The 17,482-nt window shown below is 51.9% G+C and overlaps 1 protein-coding gene across 2 annotated transcripts; it reads left to right on the top strand.

Annotated features, from left to right (window-relative positions):
• Positions 1–5,685: 5,685 nt before the first annotated feature.
• Positions 5,686–15,878, top strand: Treml2 (triggering receptor expressed on myeloid cells like 2). 2 transcript variants are annotated; one of them, XM_021228601.2, is made up of 5 exons: positions 5,686–6,392; positions 8,388–8,708; positions 12,212–12,425; positions 13,245–13,348; positions 14,157–15,878. In XM_021228601.2, exons 1-5 carry the CDS (start codon positions 6,332–6,334, stop codon positions 14,252–14,254), a joined length of 798 nt encoding a protein of 265 aa, XP_021084260.1. In that variant the 5' UTR covers positions 5,686–6,331; the 3' UTR covers positions 14,255–15,878. The 2 variants fall into 2 exon arrangements, with proteins under 2 accessions (XP_021084260.1, XP_005072456.1); XM_005072399.4 differs by having other exon boundaries at positions 5,691–6,392; positions 12,056–12,425.
• The last annotated feature ends 1,604 nt before the right edge of the window (positions 15,879–17,482 follow it).

Here is a 17,482-nt window from a genome sequence, read left to right as displayed (position 1 = left end):
CTATTGATATGATAATACACCATGACCAAACACCAACAGGACATATTTCATCTTACAACTCTCAGGTCACACTCCATCACTGAGGGAAGGCAGGGCAGGAACTCAGGTCAGGAACCTGGAGGCAGGAGCCGAAGCAGATGCCTTGGGGTGGTGCTGCTGACTGGTTTGCTCCCCAAGGCTTGCTCAGGCTGCTTTCTTACAGCGTCCAGGACCCCTACCCAGGGATGGCACTGCTCACAGAGAGATGGGTCCTCCCATAGCCATCATCTATCAAGAAAACACACCACAGGTTTGTCCAGCAGGCCTGGTGAAGGCATATTCACAGTTGAGATTCTGTCTTCCCAAATGACTCTGACTTGTGTCAAGGTAACAGGAGGCCCCACCTCCTGAAAGTTCTGTCACTTCTCAGGACACACAGGCAGGTGGCCAAGCCTTTAACCTGTGAACCTCTAGAAGACACTTGTCCAAACTGTCATCGGTTCCAAGAGACAGCCCCTTGGAGCAGTGCCTTCGGGTTTTGGTTTGGTGGGCATGGTGGTAGACAGCCTCATCAGCTGGGATCCACACCAGTGACATCAGTAGGGCAGGCGTGGAAGCTCTGAGGTGAACACAGAGCACTCATGTCTGTGTGTGGGTCCTGTGGCAGGGCAGAGCTATGCCGGGGCCCACACAAGCAAGGTACAGCAGATACAGAAGACGGGACAGGTACTTCTCTAATTCTAGGGATTCCTCATAGATGCAGGCTCATCAGCGGTGTGGGGTGGGGATGGTCATGGACACAGGCTCACCAGTGGTGTGGGGTGGGGATGATCATGGATGGAGGCCTTCCAGAGATGCAGGGTGGGGATGGTCATGGATGGAGGCTCTCCAGAGGTGCAGGGTGGGGATGGTCATGGATGGAGGCCTTCCAGAGGTGCAGGGTGGGGATGGTCATGGGTGCAGGCTCTCCAGAGGCTCAGGGTGGGGATGGTCCTGGATGGGGGTTCTGCAGAGGTGCAGGGTGGGGATGGTCATGGACACAGGCTCTCCAGAGGTGCAGGGTGGGGATGGTCATGGATGGAGGCCTTCCAGAGGTGCAGGGTGGGGATGATCATGGATGGAGGCCTTCCAGAGGTGCAGGGTGGGGATGGTCATGGATGGAGGCTCTCCAGAGGTGCAGGGTGGGGATGGTCATGGATGGAGGCTCTCCAGAGGTGCAGGGTGGGGATGATCATGGATGGAGGCTCTCCAGAGGTGCAGGGTGGGGATGATCATGGATGGAGGCCTTCCAGAGGTGCAGGGTGGGGATGGTCATAGACACAGGCTCTCCAGAGGTGCAGGGTGGAGATGGTCATGGTTGCAGGCTCTCCAGGGTGGGGATGGTCATGGATGGGGTTTCTCCAGAGGTACAGGGTAGGGATGGTCATGGACACAGGCTCTCCAGAGGTGCAGGGTGGGGATGGTCCTGGATGGGGGTTCTACAGAGGTGCAGGGTGGGGATGGTCATGGATGGGGGTTCTGCAGAGGTGCAGGGTGGGGATGGTCATGGATGGAGGCTCTCCAGAGGTGCAGGGTTGGGATGGTCATGGATGGGGGTTCTGCAGAGGTGCAGGGTGGGGATGGTCATGGACACAGGCCCTCCAGTGGTGCAGGGTGGGGATGGTGTGGTATATGTTACAGCAAGGGTGACCAAGAACGAGTTTGATGCCAGGGTGGTGACGCATGCCTTTAATTCCAACACTCAGGAGATGGAGTCAGAATCTCTGCAAGTTCCACACCAACCTGGTCTACATAGCAAGTTCCAGGCCAGTCAGAGCAACATAATGAGACCCTGTTTTTTTTTTTAAAGGTGGGCTTGGTCTCACAATGATGCCATACAATGTTGGCCTGGTTAAAGGGTTGGATTCCTCCCCTATAGCAATGCAAGAAGTAAGCGAGTCTTACACTGGGTTCAGGGTCCTTGAAGGCTGCCAGATTCCCCAGTTGCAAAATCTTTTAGTGTCTGTGATTATCATGCTAGACATGTCTAGTGTCTTCTGAGGTTGCTGACATCATCTGGCTTACCTTTCCCTGTCAGGGGGAGACGGGCTGTTTCCGGGCAGATTGCAGTGGGGCGTCAGAACAGGCACGCAAGCACTTCATATCTGCTTTAAAAGAAAGTATTCTTTTGTTGTGTGTGTAGAGTGTTTTGCCTGCATGTCTGCATGACCACCTTCATGCTGGGTGTCTGTAGAAGCTAGAAGAGGGCAGGAGATGGTGCAGACAATTGTGAGCCACCATGCAGATGCTGGGACTTGAACCCAGGTTCTCAGGAAGCAGCCAGTGCTCTTACTCACTGAGCCATCTCTCCAGCGACCCTTTATTTCCTCATCGGCAAGGTCATCTTAGGTCTTTGTGGTTTTCTCTGTTCCAGGTTCCAGAGTTCTTCCCCCAGGATGTGTGAGCGTGTGCGTGTGTGTGTGCACGTGTGTCTGTTGTACGTGTTCGCATGGGTGTAGGCTCAATGTGTGTGGACTTGTATGTGAGGCCAGAAGTCATTGGGCAAGCTTCTCAATGGCTCTCCACCTTGGTTTTATTTATTTATTTATTTGTATGTTTGTTTGTTTGTTTGTTTGTTTATGGTTTTTCTGAGACAGGGTATCTCTGTGGCTTTGGAGCCTGTCCTGGAACTAGCTCTTGTACACCAGGCTGGTCTTGAACTCACAGAGATCCATCTGCCTCTGCCTCCCGAGTGCTGGGATTAAAGGCGTGCGCCACCACCACCTGGCTCCACCTTGGTTTTAAGACAGGGTCTGCTGCCAGCAAAGCACACTGGAAAATAGTGAGCGAGGGCGGCAGCATGTCTTCAGTGAGTAGAAAGGCTGAAACATAACAGTTTCTGAAACGAAATCATTCGATTTTCAGAGCTAAAGTAACTTGTTTTATAAACTTTTGCCCTCCCCACCCTTGGAGCTGACTCAGTTGAGTGCAGCTGTAAGCCAGAGCCACCAACCATGTGACACGGAATTCCCCCACTTTCTCTAAGCTCTCCTCAGATCCCTGACCACACCGCTGTCGGCTTGTCTGTCTAGGGCACTGTAGGAGTGGAAATACAGCTCTCACCTCACAGGGCTTAAGACAGCATTTACTTGGGAGCCAAGTGAGAGTGACCTTTGTCTAGGAGCACAGACTAGGTTACCCCAAATTCCATGTTTTGACACGGTAACGTTTCCACGGAGATTTTAAAAAATATTTATTTTTATTTTTCATATGTGAGTGCTTTGCCTTTGTGTGGGTATGTGAACCATATATGCGCCCTCAGAAGCCAGAAGGAGGGAGCCAGGTCCCCTGGAACCGGAGTTAAGGATGGTTGTAAGTGCCATGTGGGTGGACCAGACTCTGGTCCTCTGCAAGAGCAGCTGAGCCCTCTAGCCGGGCCTTCCATGAAGTTTTATAGTATGTAATGAAGCCACACATCAAGGCGCCGCAGAAAGGCAGGCCACTGCAAAGTGTGGAAACCTGAGCTCTAGACCACAGACGCTGTCTGCCCTTGTCCCTAGACTGCTGACTGCTGGAGAGTAGGATCTGCTTGTACATTCGAAAAGTTCTACCTAATGTCACAAAGACAGGTCACATACTAAGGAGGGCAAGAAATGACTATCGGGAAGGGCTAAAGTTCAGTTCCCAGCATCCACATGGCAGCTCACAACCGTCTATAACTCCAGGTCCAAGGGATCCAGCACCCTGTCCTGCCATCCACGGGCACTAGGCACATGTGTGGTGCGCATACATACAGGCAGGCAAAACACTCGTAGATATCAAGTAAAAATATTTTTTAAAAATTAAAAAAAGGAACCTAGGAGGAATATTATCTATCTATCTATCTATCTATCTATCTATCTATCTATCTATCTATCTATTTATTTATTGAGACAGAGTTCAACTATGCAGCCCAGGCTGGCATCCGTGTCTCACTATGTAGATAGACCAGGCAGGCCTCAGATGCACAGAGATCTGAATGCCCTGCTGAGATTAATGTGTGTACCACCACACCTGGCAAAACCTTTATTATTTAAAACACAAGATCATCCTTGATAACACAGAGAGTTTAAGCCCCAGGATAAATGAAATCTTGTCTCAAAACAATGAAAATAAAAAATAATGACATCATTGTAATAAAAACATAACTTATTTAACCAGACAGTAATAGATGTTGTACTTACATAGTCTTAATAAATGTTTATTCTTTCTCTTTGTTCATTGAATTAAGGTTTTTTTAACATTTTTTATTAATTTAATTTTTACATTCCAATCCCAGTTCCTCCTCCCTCCACTCCTCCCGCTCCCCCATCCCCCCTCCCTCAGAAAAGGTAAGGCCTCCTCTAGGAAGTCTACTAATTCTGTCCCATCATCTCATTGAGGCAGGTGAATTAAGTTTTACAAAGCTAATCTTCTCTCAGATGACCTCACCAAAGTATGTGTATGTGTGAGTGTGTGTGTGTAAGTGTGAATGTGAGTGTGTGTGAGTGAGCATGTGTGAATGTATGTATGTGTGAGTGTGTGTGTGAGCATGTGTGAATGTGTGAGTGAGTGTGAATGTGTGAGTGAGTGTGAGTGTGAGCATGTGTGAATGTGTGTGTGAGTGTGAGTGTGAGTGTGTGAGCATGTGTGAATGTGTGTGTGTGTGTGTGTGTGTGTGTGAGACAGTCAGTAGACACTGCTGGGGCCAGTGCTTTCCTTGCACTGTGTGACTGAATTGGAATTCAGGTCCGCAGGCTCCTCTGTGTACTTCGCCGGCTTGGGAGTGCAGTTTATGGTACAGTCCTCTTGGGGGTGCCAAGATGGTGAGAGCTGGGCCCATTGGGGAGCAGAGCCACAAGTGAGTCGGGCAGCCAGCCTTGTGGAGGGTTTGGGTCTTCCCAGGACTTGTGTCCACGGCACTGGATACCATTCTCCCCCCAAACATAACGTGTCTCAGTGTCCCCTTTGAATGCCACATGAGAACCCTTACAGGACAAGTGTGTGTCATTCTTTTGTCTCCAGTGTCCAGGGCCATGCATAGCAAGGAGGTTGTGAGAACTAATGAGCGAATGAGTCAATGAGTCAAAAGATGTGTTTGAAGTGAGCAAAGCTAAAACTCCTTTGCTCTGGCATTTGGGAGTTTAAGACCCTGCTCAGGCACCAAATATTAAGTATAGTGTCCCGATATCTTTGTTAAGACTATGGTTGTACAAAATTGGAGGATTTTTTGTTCAGTGGCCTAAACAAGTAGGGGAACCCATATAATCATGGGGTTGCACAGTTGTTGGACATCAGCAGAACCTTGTGATTCTTTGGGGACTGAGGGAAGGGTGGAGTCTTGGGCCAAATGCTGGGTCATTTCATCTAGAGCAGTGGCTGTGGGAGAGAGATATGGCTGAGGACCGGAAGTGAGGGGACAGCACTGGTGGTTTCTAACCCGGCAGAACAAGGGGAAGGAGGGGCTCTGCAGAACAAGGGGGAGGAGGGGCTCTGCAGAACAAGGGGGAGGAGGGGCTCTGCGGGCCTGGTAATCTGAGAGGAGATGGGGGAGGGGAAGGCTTACTGTATTTCAAGAAGTATGGAAGCCAGGGAGGAGTGGAAGGTTCCAGAGAGCTGGCAGGTGAGTTAGAGACCCCAGGAGGAACGCGGGGAGGGACAGAGCCAGAGTAATGTGTGGCCAGGAAAAGGGAGAGGCCTAGTGTGTGGGAGTGGGAGTTTCTAAATTTGCATATTTTCCCCCCATGACAAAAGTGAGACCACAGGCACGTGAGAGGTTATTTGCAACAGTGAGCAGGATCTACTGATGTAAGCAGCCCCTCTATCCCGCCCCCAGCCGGAGTCAAGGTGACTGAGGGAGTGCATTTCACCAGGCATAAGGCCTTCCTTGTGAAGGAGTATCAAGGCCTGCCAGAGAGCACTTGAACCTCTGGACCCACAAGATCCCATAAAGTCTGTACGGAATGTCCCAGAAGCCTCCCCTCCAGGTCCCTGGGTGGACCAGACTCCTTGGATGAGGAGATGCCACAGATGGATCTGGTTTTCTGAGCAGAATCACAGAGGTTTTGGTTGTCAGCCTTCGCCATGCCCAGGGGCCCCAGGACTGGGCGGAACAGCCACACCTGCCTGCAGTTCTGAGGAAGAGGGCGGAAACGGCCAGCGCCCGCCCTCGCTTGCTCCCAGACTCTTGTGATAGGCACTGCTGGGGCACCGTGTGCCCGACGGCCGGCCTCACTTCCCCAAACAGGCAACTGTAATTTTTGGAACCTGACATCCGTCCCTGGCAGACCCCAGCGGCATGCCTGGGGTCAGTGTGGGTCCCAGATTCCCCGGGTGTCTGTGACTGCTCATCTGCATGGAGTCATGGACTCTCGTGTTCCTGCTGCTGCTGCTGTGGCTACAGGCCTGTGTCTCAGGTAAGAGGTGGGGCCGGGGGAAGAGAAAGACCCCTTCTTCCTGTCTGCCTTTGCATGTTCCATGGTCTTCGTGTTGTGTGGGAAGGAGGCTGGGCTGACTTGGTGGGTCTTTACCACAGGCTGGGGAGAAAGTTCCTAGCATGCTAATATCTGGCCCCAGGCAGAGCCTCACCAGACCTCACAGGAGGGTGTAACTGCTGTAACTGTATCCGCTATATTGGTCTTTATCTGCTAAGTTCCCTTGGTGTGGAGAATTTCCTCACAGAAATTACCTATGTTTGGCTTTTGTTTGTCAAGAGAGCTCTTACTGGTGGTGGTGTGAGTCTTTGTAGCATGCTTGCACTCTATGAATTACATTTTTCTCGGAATGCTGATGTCATATCCGGTCCCTCTGCTCTGACCTGAAGGGAACCAATCCTCAAAGGCCTTTCCCTACTCAAGGCTACTACTCTCTGCCTTCCTGGCTGCCAAGGCAACCACTTACCACTTCCTGTTCCTTTCTGGGTATGGTGAGGGCTGCCAAACCCACCCCTCACTGTTTGACAGAAAGTTAAGGCACAAAGAAACCAAGGACCCCCTAGAGGCCTCCTCCAGGTGGTCCCACCTCCGCTGCTCTGCGGGGAGGTAAAGTTGAGAGGCCTGCTCTGTTCTGTCACTTTGCAAGGGGAGAAGAGTCTCGGAGCTTCAGCTACAGTGACGAGTGGCTTCCCGGTCTTGACTGGAGCTCTCTCTGTCCCCCGAATCATCCGCCCCCCCCCCCCCCCGCTCTACGCTTTCTTCAACAGACTAGATTATGACGGACACAGACCACATAAATACGTTCGTTCATATTCCTTCTCTCTCCCTCCTTTGTATGCGGGTGTGCTATATGCACATGTACAGACTTGCCCCCAACCCATCACTGGGGTTACGGGTGCACAGTGATGGGACTTGGCATTTTTGCATGAGTCTTGGGATTTGAACCCAGGCTCTGATGCTTAGCTGTCTTTATAAACAGTCTCCCCAGGCTTCTTTTTCTCTTTACAGACAGGGTTTTTGTTTTGTTTCCAAGCTAGCATGAACTCACTCGGTGTTCCAAGATAGCCTTAAACTCTAGGTTGTACTTCCTCAGTCTCCCTTATGCTGTTACAGGCATAAGCCTCACCTCACTCCAAGGTATAGAGACCAGATGCTCTACCAGGCATGTCTAGCCAGCAGTCCGCAGGCCCCGTGCATCCTGGGATAGCTATGACTTGCCCAATGCATTTAGAGAGGACAAAGTCAAGTTGCAATATGGAAACATTGGATGAACAGTGAATAATGTAGAAACCACTCACTGGCTCATGGGCGGGGGCGTAAGTGTGGGCGGCGTGCTTTATCTATGACTTTTATGTAACTACAATACTTAAAAATTAAGCACCATGGAGAGTGCTATTTTAAAGGTATTCAATAGAGGGCCAGGGTTGTGGCTCGGTGGTAGAGTGTGCCTGTCCAACATGCTGGAGGCACTGGGTGTGATCCCCAATACTCCATGCAAAACAAAGAGGAGAGAGCAGAGAGGGAAGAGGAGAAGGGGGGAGAAGGAAACAATATTACTGGGGGAAATAAGTCTCATCATTTTCCCAGATACATGACTTTTTTATCACCACGGTAGTTTGTGCTCTCAGGTTCCAGAGCTTGGTGACCTGTTTGTGTCTGCACATCTATCTCAGCAGTGTGTGGGTCTGTCCTGAAATACTGCGCTTCCCTGAAGACCAGAAAATGTCCAGACGAAAGGGGACTATATCTGCTAAAGCTCTCCTGCTAAGGTTGTTTCCTCACTGGACTGGGACTCCTCCATCAGACTGGAAGCCAGCTGATAGTGGTTCTGTGCGTCTCCCATCAGACACGAGGGCAGGGCTCTGTTCTACCTCACGCTGAGCTCCGCAAAAGTCAGGGCTGCTGCCTCCCCCGACCAGTTTCAAGATGTCTTCTTCTTCCTCTCCAGACCTTGCTCAGTAAGCCCTGTCTCCCCAGGTCCCTCCAATGAGAACGTGTACAAGAAAGTGTGGCGGCGTGAAGGGGAGTCTCTGTCCCTGCAGTGCTCCTACAAGAACCGCAGAAACCGCGCAGAGGGCAAGGCTTGGTGCAAGGTCAGGAGGAGGAAGTGTGAGCTCAGCTTCATGCGGGACTGGGTGAAGGGGCCCAGCTACTCCATGCAGGATGATGCCAAGGCCAAGGTGGTCCACATCACCATGGAGGACCTCAGAGTCCAGGACTCGGGAAGATACTGGTGTATGCGGAACACAGCTGGGCATCTCTACCCCTTGGTGGGTTTCCAGCTGGAAGTGTACCCAGGTGAGCAGACCTGCCCAGAGCTGGGGTGGGCGGGACAGCACAGGGAAGGTTCTTCACTGCGGAAGTCTTCCTGTCACCTTTTTACAGACAAAGAAAAGGAGCTTATCAAACTCTGTGCGCTTCTGGTCTTGCCCTGCGCAGAGGAGAGACGGGAACTCAGGGCCGTGCTATGTTTCGTTCAGTTATCTGAATGTCATATACTTGCCGAGCTCGGGGTGTTACATTGTTACAGGCTTTGAGAATATGATGATGAACAAACCCAGCCATAGCCTGCCCCGTGGGGATGCCAGACAGCAGCACACCATCCAGACAGCAGCACACCATCCAGACAAATCATGGCACAGCAGGACCTTTGTGCTTAGAAAGCAATAATGAACTAGTCGCTCAGTGTCAGCCCCCCCCCCCCCGTGAGGAGGGCTTGCTTATGCTTGGAGGGCATCTGCAGGGACAGCCTATGAGCAAAGGCCCTGAGGTGAGAGGCAACACAACGTGCAACAGGGTTAGGGTGGGAGAGAGTGCTCAGGGGAAGGGAGCTGTAAGTTTTATAGTAACTGGCTGCATTTATTTTGGGACAGGGTCTCACTATGTAGCCCTGGCTGGCCTAGAACTCGCTATGTAGACCAGGTCACTTGCGCTCACAGAGATCCGCCTGCCTCTGCCTCGCGAGTGCTGGGATTAAAGGTGTGCACCACTGCACCAGTCTAATGCATTGCTCTCATTTTGGCTTGTAGAGTCAGGTGGTCCTCGATTCCACGATACAGAAATGGGTCTGATTCTAAAAGTAACAGGAAGAGTAACATGATGTACCTTTCTTTGCTCCTCCACTTTGTGTATGTATGTGTAGATTATGTAAGGGTGTACTGTGTACATGTGAAGACCAGAGGTCAAGCTCAGGTGTCATTCCTTACCAGCTGTCCACATTGTTTTTCAGACAGGGTCTCTCACTGGCCTGTGGGGTACGCTGGCTCCCCAATGCCCAGATTAAAAGCACACCCCAGTGTGCCCAGGTCTGCGTGCTTTCAAGGCAGGCGCTTGACCGACTGAGCTGTCTTCAGCCCCTTCTTTGTAAGGCAGCCTTCACTGTGTATGAATGGTGGGAGGGTGTGAGAGGAGCCAGTGAAACCAAGGTGGATGCCGGAAGCAGCAGTGGCTTGGACAAGTGCGACTTGGGTACATCTGCCCTCACTCCAAAATATACAGAACATCTAAAAAAAAGCACAGAGTTGAGTTCACCTATTACCACCTGCCTCCCAGTGCCCACCACCTGCCCTCCCCTGCTGCTCTGAACTGAGCGCATCTCCATCCTCCCTGGTTCTGACCAGGAGAACTTTCCTTGACAGCTGCGGGGCCAAATCTCACTCCATCACTCTGGTTCTATGTCAACCCCAGAAGCAGGTGAAACTGACTCTGGGGTCTTCATTTAGAGGGATGCCATCATGAGATGGACTTCCTTTTCTATCATCATTCCTCTTATCCGTGTGTGTGTGTGTGTGTGTGTGTGTGTGTGTGTGTATGCGTGCACCCGCACGTGTGTGCTTGGGCTCCTGCATGTCAGTCCAAGCATGTGTGTGCATCTGCACATGGAGGCCAGTGAAAACCTCAGGTGCCATCTGCTCTTTTATTTTCTTTGAGACAGTGGCTGCCACTAACCTGGAAGTTGCTAAGTAGGTTAGACTGTCAGGCCAGTGACCCCAGGAATTCCCCATCTCCGCTTCCCCAGCATAGACTGTAAGCGTGTGCACCATGCTTGGGGTTCGGGAGTTGAACTCCGGTCCTCGTGTTTGCGTGGCAAGCACTATTGATAGAGCTTCCCCTTCCATATTTTCATTTTCTGCTTCGTAAGGGTAATCTTCGACTTTGCCCATGTTGTCAGTGGCAAGAAGAAAAACCTCCTGCCAATGACCATCCGGCTCACTGAGAAAAGACACTTGATGCCAAACCCGATGATCTGAGTTTGATCCCTGGGACCACACTCCTATCAGGAATGTGTGTGTCCACCCCAAAATAAATAAATGAAAATGAAAAAAAAATACTTAAGCCTCAAGCCAGTTACAACTCTGATAGCAGTGTGTGCACCGCCCCGGCAACCGGGTCTTGTAACCCAGGACGACGGGTTGGGGAAGCAGCTGCCCTCCTGCCCAGCCCCTTCATCTTTGGAGGTGGGGATGGTTCCTCTTGCACCCAACCTTGGTGCTCTCTCTAGCACACACGGACGTCTTGGTAGGAATGAGGGATTAGTGGTGTGAGTCAGCTGGCAGGCATGGGAGGCCCTACTTGCTGAGTCCTTCCCCCCTCCCATGCTTTAAAAGTCTGATGTTCACGCCCATGTCTTGCTGTCTCAGCCACCCTTTCGGAGAGCTGTTGGAATGTCCTTGAGGGGAGTCTAAGCCATAAGTTGGCTTCTTTCTGGATCTTTCTCCTCTCCTACACTGATGTTCAGGCTTCATTGCCCGGAACAGTGGCTCAGGCCTCCCTGCACAGGGACCACTGGCCTCAGGAACGTGTCTTTTCTATGCCTAGTAGAGGGGTTGGGAGTCTTTCTGTGTCTTGCTCCTGCGGAGACAGACCTGTGGCTCCCCACAAGACTGAACTTCTGTTTGCAGCTCCCACATGCTGTCCAGACCCCACGCTGCTGCTGCTGTTGCCGGCAAAGGGTTGGAATGATGGTCTGAGGGGCAGGATCTGCCCCTGTGTGTCTTAGTGTACAGCGAGGAAGGTGTCTGATCACCGCTCTTTGCCGTTTCCCCCTGAATGTGGGACCCTTGGCTCCTCTCTGTTCTGAGTTCTAGTCCCCATTTGACAATTATGAAGCAGCTACCTTTATAAAACATAGTATTATAGAAATATCTCTTTAAAAAGGGTCAGTGAGGTGTCTCAGTGGGTAGCAGCACTTGCCATCAAGCCTGGTGACCCGGGTTCAAACCCCAGGACCCATATGATGGGATGTCAGAGCTGACTCCTGCAAGTTGTCCGCTGACCTCCACACACACACACACACACACACACACACACACACACACTTACGCGCTAAGTAAATGTCATTTTAAAAGGAAATCTCTTTGATGCTCATGAGTAAGGACAGCCTGAAAAGTGACCAGGGAGCTAGGAAGGAAGACTTCGAGGCTGTGCTCTGGGAGCAGGCCCGGAAGGGGAGACTGAAGAGATTGTTCTAGTGTCCTCCTTCCTAACATGTCTGCTTCCTCCTTCCTGTCACTCTCTGAAAGAACACTCAGAAACCGAGCCCAAAGTCATGGAGAGGAAGGTTCTCCCCGGCGTCTGCGCAGCCGAGGGGCTGTGAATTCTGCACTCAAGCCTTTGCTAATATTTCTTCCTCTCTGGTCCCTCAGCCCTCACAACTGAGAGAAACATTCCTCACACGCATCTAACCAACACCCTCGAGAGTGGATTTGTCACAACGGGCCAGGTCCCCATGTCAAGCCCTCACGCCCCCTTCACCCCTGACGTGACTGTGTTCACATCTGGACTCCTCACCTTGGCCTCAGGAACCACCGCACCAACCCCCGTGACAAGCAACAGTTTCACCGATTCCAGTGGGATCACAGAGCCTGGGAGGAGCACGGAGCCCCAGCCAATGACCATGTCTCCTAGCGATGCGAGATCTTTCTCTGCTGATCCGGGGACCACCTCCACTGTGTCCAGACACCTGAGCAGTGACTTGTCCACCGTGGGGATGTGGCACCAGTTGACCCCCAACAGGTTATGTGGCATTTTATCAAGTGTGGCCCCAGCTCTCAGAGCCCAACAGATCTCAAAAGGCCACTCTTGGATTCAGCATTCCCTAGGCCCCCATGAACTCAGTCTGGCTCACTGCAGTGAGTGATGAGAGACGGGAAGGGTCCTAACGGGAGGTGATGGAGAGGAAAGTCAAGAGTATGGGGGGGGGGGGGAGAGGGGAGGAAGGGCCAGGGTCAGGGGTTAGGAAATGGGAAATGCACATGCTTTATCTGGGTGGCCCAGACACTGAGAGGACGAGCAGCACGTTACCCAGAGCACCGGGAAGAGTGTGAAAGTGAGACAGAGAATGGAAGTGACTGGCCAGCCATGCTCGAGGCAGCCTCTGCTGTGCACACAAGAACACCAACCCACTGGGCAGCTTGTGGCTGACACCCGACCACTCAAGGCCAAGGAGCTAGGACAGTGATATGCTGTCTCTTGTTCTCCACCGGTAGGGGGCAGCATAAAGGGATCCAGCCTAAAGGATGGTGCTGGCTTTAGTGACAGGAGAGACAAAGGGGACAAGGGGAGTCCTTAGTCACTATGGAGCCAACAGTCTTGGTGTCCTGAGTCCCGAAGGGCCATTTTGCGGTGTCCTCGTCTTCGCTGATGAAAGGACTTGAGGACATGCTGGAGGAGAGGTGTCGTGAGATGCTCCCTCCTGCCTGTTGACACACCGTTCTCCTCCCACATCTGATCCCAAGAGAGAAGGACAGTGTCTATCTAGAGGGAGTGCTGGGAGGCTGCCTGCTGCGTCTGCGGGGACCTGGTGCTTATTCTCCACCTGCCCTGCCTCCTCAGGTCCCAGGAGATGTACCTTCCTGTGATGGCGGTGGTGCTGATATTCCTTCTGGCACCTGTGGTGGTGGTGATCTATAGGTTTTGGAAGAAGAGGCACATGGGGAGTAAGTAGATTCACTGTAACACAGATAACAAAAACCCAGAGTCAGACATTGGGGTTCAAGTTTCAAGCTTAAGATCAGAGAAGCAAAGCAGCCAAGCCAGTAGGTCTTACCTCTACACAGCTGAAATTGCAATCCTGTCTCCATGAATCCTCAGAGGCAAATGACTCTGAGTTCCTGTCTCCTGTTCCTAATATTCCTCTCTCTACCTAACCACATTCTCCTGTCTCCACCTCCCTAGAGCTGGGATTAGAGGTGTGTGATCTCAAGTGTTGGGATCAAAGGTGTGAGCTCTGTTTCTCTTCACTCTTGTATAGGCCAGGGTAGCCTTGAACTCAGAGAGATCCATCTGCCTATCTCCTGAGTCCTGGGATTAAAGGTGTGTGTTACCACTGCCTGGCTCTAAGGCTTGCTAGTATGGCTGCTGGAATTAAGGGTGTGTATTACCATTGCCTGACCTCTATGGCTTGTGGATAGCTTTGTTTTCTGAGCCCTTGGGCAAGCTTTAATAAATCATAAATAATATATCACCACAAGTTACCCCCTGGCTCCCAGGGTTAAGATATGAGTCCCTAATCTGAGGATTGTGACACTGAGTCTTTGACTGGAAAATAGCCCTCTGCCTGTGTCCAATCAAGATGACCAGTGACATCCAGGGAGGAGGAGGGTGGCCAGGCATGGGTGGTCCCACATGTCCCTTAAGGGGATGAAGGAATAATGGGGAGGCTGGAGAGGGTCGAAGATCACCCAGGGGCATTGGGGCACTGAGAGCAGGGCATGACCCTTCGTCACCTCTCCCTGTTTGTTGTAGGCTACAACCTGGGCAGCAACTCTGCTAAACCCTGGATGCACCTTCCTGAAGGAGCAGAGACACTGTGGAAGCCTGCTTGGTCTAAGATTACTCAGTGATCTGGGAAGCTGATCCCAGGGGCTCAGAGGCCGGAAGAGGACTGAAGAGCAGGCAATGGCCCTGGGGCAGGAGGACAGTAGTTACCTTCCTTTCCTCGTGTCCTCAGTTTCCCTCGGCTCTCTACAAACATCGCCATGGGTTTGGAGACCGGAGCCAGAGCTCATGAGCCCTTGAGGCAGCCAATGTCTCTAGGGTCCTGTTCTGGATGAGAAGGGACGGTGACTAAGATCTGGGGACACAAAGAAACTGGTAGCAGGAAGTCCCAGAACTGACCAAGGCCACGTGTCTTCTGATGTGCCCTGACTGCAGCTGCTGGTCCCTTCTGTCCTGGAAGCCTAGAGATCACACATTTCTCTTGTTTCCTGCCTGGCAGCCCCTCTCAGGCAAATGAGAGCCTTCAGCTACCGGGTCAGCCTTTCCCAAGACGGGCGCAAAGGCTGAATGTGGACTCCCCAATCCAGTTCCTGCTCCCATGCCACAGTGATGAGCTCATGGAGGAGACTGAGTGCAGAGGCTGCACCTTGAGGTGTCTGCAGCCCCATGGAGAGGGCCCCTCCTCCAGACACTGTGGTTGGCCGCAGAGTCAAGCATGACCACTTACGAGAAAAGACCACACGGAGGTGCCCTGCTTAAAACAACAGTGGATGGAGGACTAGGTTTGGAGAACTGACAAAGCAGATTCTATCCTGGAAAGATGGGCAGACACACGGACACACGGACGGACACAAACACCACACAGAGAGAGAGAGAGAGAGACAGACAGACAGACAGACAGACAGACAGACAGAGACAGAGAGAGAGAGAGAGATCTTCCAATGGCCATCAAAACCCTGCTTTGAGCCATGCTCATAGTTAAGCATCAGGACCACTTCTCCAGGCAGGAATGAAAACAACAGAGCCCGGGATCCAATGGTCTACTGACTCTGCCTCCTCCCTATGCACACCACAGACTCGGCCTCTACTATCTAGATCATTGGTCCAGAGTTGAGCAGGGATGGCTGTGGGCTACGGGCTGTGGGCTGTGGGCTGTGGGCTGTGGGATGGACTGTCTCCCAGTACAGATACACACTAGCCCATGGGGGCTTAAAAGGTCCCTGAGACAAATACGATATCTACATTCTCAGCCCTGAGTCAGGGACAGCAGACATCACAGTCAGGAGGGTGACACAGCTGGGGCCTTGGTTGTACTCCAGGTTGGCTTTGGAAAGATGGAAGAGCCAAGGTGTAAACTTGGGAACAGAAGGGAGTGACTTCTGACAGAGCATGACCGAGGAGGGAACGCAGGCTGAGCAACTGACAAATCAAGTTCTAGAAGGAAGGACAGACATGCACACACATCCCTGGCTAGCGAGAGGTCTGTGTAGAGCCACCACCCTAGTGGGCAACTGGGAAGATGGACTCACAGCACCCCAGAGTCCCTCCTCCATTCCTGGCCCTGCACCTTCATTGGCCCTGACAGCCCTGACTCATGGACAGCCCATGGACAGGCACTCAGCCTAAGAACCAATGATCCCTGTGTGACCCCGACCTCAGTTTTCCCTCTCGTATGAGAGGGGCCATGATTCCTACCTCTACAGAGTGTCTGGGGCATGCAATGCAATGTCATAAACACTGTGCAACCTGTGAGTGTCACTTGACTACTTTGTTGTGACTGAAGCACTCTGAGCAGGGGCTGCACAGATGGCCCACGGTTAACATGCTTATTGCTCCTGCAAGACCCAGGTTCCGTTTCCAGCACCCACACGGGCAGCTCATAGCTGCCTCAACTCAAGTTCCAGGTATCTGATGCCCCTTTCTGGCCTCCTCAGGCACTTCAGGCACATGAGATACACACAAATACATCCATTGAAAAAATCTAAAAACAACAACAACAAAACCCAGCCATATTGACCAAAAGCACCCTAGGGAGGAAAGGGCTTATTCGGCGTATGCCTCTAGGTCACCGTCCACCTTTGAAGGAAGTTGAGACAGGAGCTCATGTAAGGACTGAAGCAGAGACCACGTAGGAGTGCAGTCTGCTGGCTCGCCTGCTCACCGGCCTGTGCTGTTAGCCTTCTTATACAGCGCAGGACCTCTTGCCAAGGGAATGGTGTCTCCCACGGTGGACTGGACCCTCCTATATCAGCTAACAACCATGACGATCCCCAGAGACGTGTCCACAGGCCAATGTGACCAGGCCAGTCCCTTATTTGAGGCACGCTTCCCAGGAGACTCTAGGCTGTGTCAAGTTGAGAATTAACGCTGTCAGCTTTCTTGACCTCCAAGTCTCCTTCCTTCTATGCTCACACTGCAGCTCTATGATGGTGGCTGTACTAGTACTTTCCAGTTGCTGTGATAAAACACCATTGTTGGGGACCGGCTGGTCCTAGGCTTTCCCTGGGGCCCTGAGGTATGGAGAAGGAATGTACTTCCTTGTCTTACCCCAAGAACATGCTGGGAAAATCCAGTAATAGCCTGGATCTGGGTTCTTGGGGAAGCTGTGACTTCAGAACTTGGGAACCCAGCTATGCCCCACCAAGGGGCTGTGGTCACCAGTCCAAGGCCGCTATGTGCTCTCTGTGATACATGTGAGATATCTGTGTTAGTTTTGTGCAGCACTGCCTGGCCAGCTTCCTGCTGTCTTCATCCCTGTGCATGATAGCTTTCTGCTGACTCTCCGATTTCCCCTCTGCAAACCCTACGCAAAATGTTGTGCTTCTTAATAAATTTGCAGGGCATAAGTTACCATCTTATGCAAGACCTCCTGTTTCCATCTTTCCTATCTTCTTTTTCCTCATTCCTGGTCCTTCCTCTCATGATCCTGCACTGAAGCCTGCAGGTCCATGACACACCATGACCAGGGCAACAGAAAAGAAAGGATTCATTTGGGGCTACTGTCCTAGAGGGTTGAGTCCATGGACAGAAAAGCATGGCAGATGCAGCAGGCTAGAACAGGATGCTCCAAGCAGGAAGCAGAGAGAACAAACTCAGAATAAGGTACCACCTTAGACGCTCAAACCCACCCCCTGTGACACACTTCCTCCAGCGAGGCCACACCTCCTAAGCTGTCCCAAACAGCACTACCAACTGGGTACCGAGTGTTCAAATACCTGAGACAATGGGGGTCATCTCCTTCAGACCACTACAGTGGCCTCTTCAGCGAGACGCCCTTGTGAATTTCAAAGCACATGGTAAGGCAGTGCTACTGAAACCAAGGCCTGAGTTCAGATCTCCATTGCAGCCCTTTA

Source organism: Mesocricetus auratus, unplaced genomic scaffold, assembly GCF_017639785.1.
Source record: "Mesocricetus auratus isolate SY011 unplaced genomic scaffold, BCM_Maur_2.0 Super-Scaffold_100021, whole genome shotgun sequence".
NCBI lineage: Eukaryota > Metazoa > Chordata > Mammalia > Rodentia > Cricetidae > Mesocricetus > Mesocricetus auratus.
The sequence above is the reverse complement of the archived record's forward strand: the minus strand, read 5'-3'. Positions and strand labels throughout refer to the sequence as shown.

What these genes read in the sequence shown, in the direction of transcription:
- Treml2 (XM_005072399.4), top strand. Translation starts at nt 6,332, where the DNA reads ATGGAGTCATGGACTCTCGTGTTCCTGCTGCTGCTGCTGTGGCTACAG. An exon ending in GCTACAGGCCTGTGTCTCAG is followed by an intron (nt 6,393 to 8,387) that starts GTAAGAGGTGGG and finishes CTGTCTCCCCAG; the next exon opens with GTCCCTCCAATGAGAACGTG. An exon ending in GAAGAAGAGGCACATGGGGA is followed by an intron (nt 13,349 to 14,156) that starts GTAAGTAGATTC and finishes TGTTTGTTGTAG; the next exon opens with GCTACAACCTGGGCAGCAAC.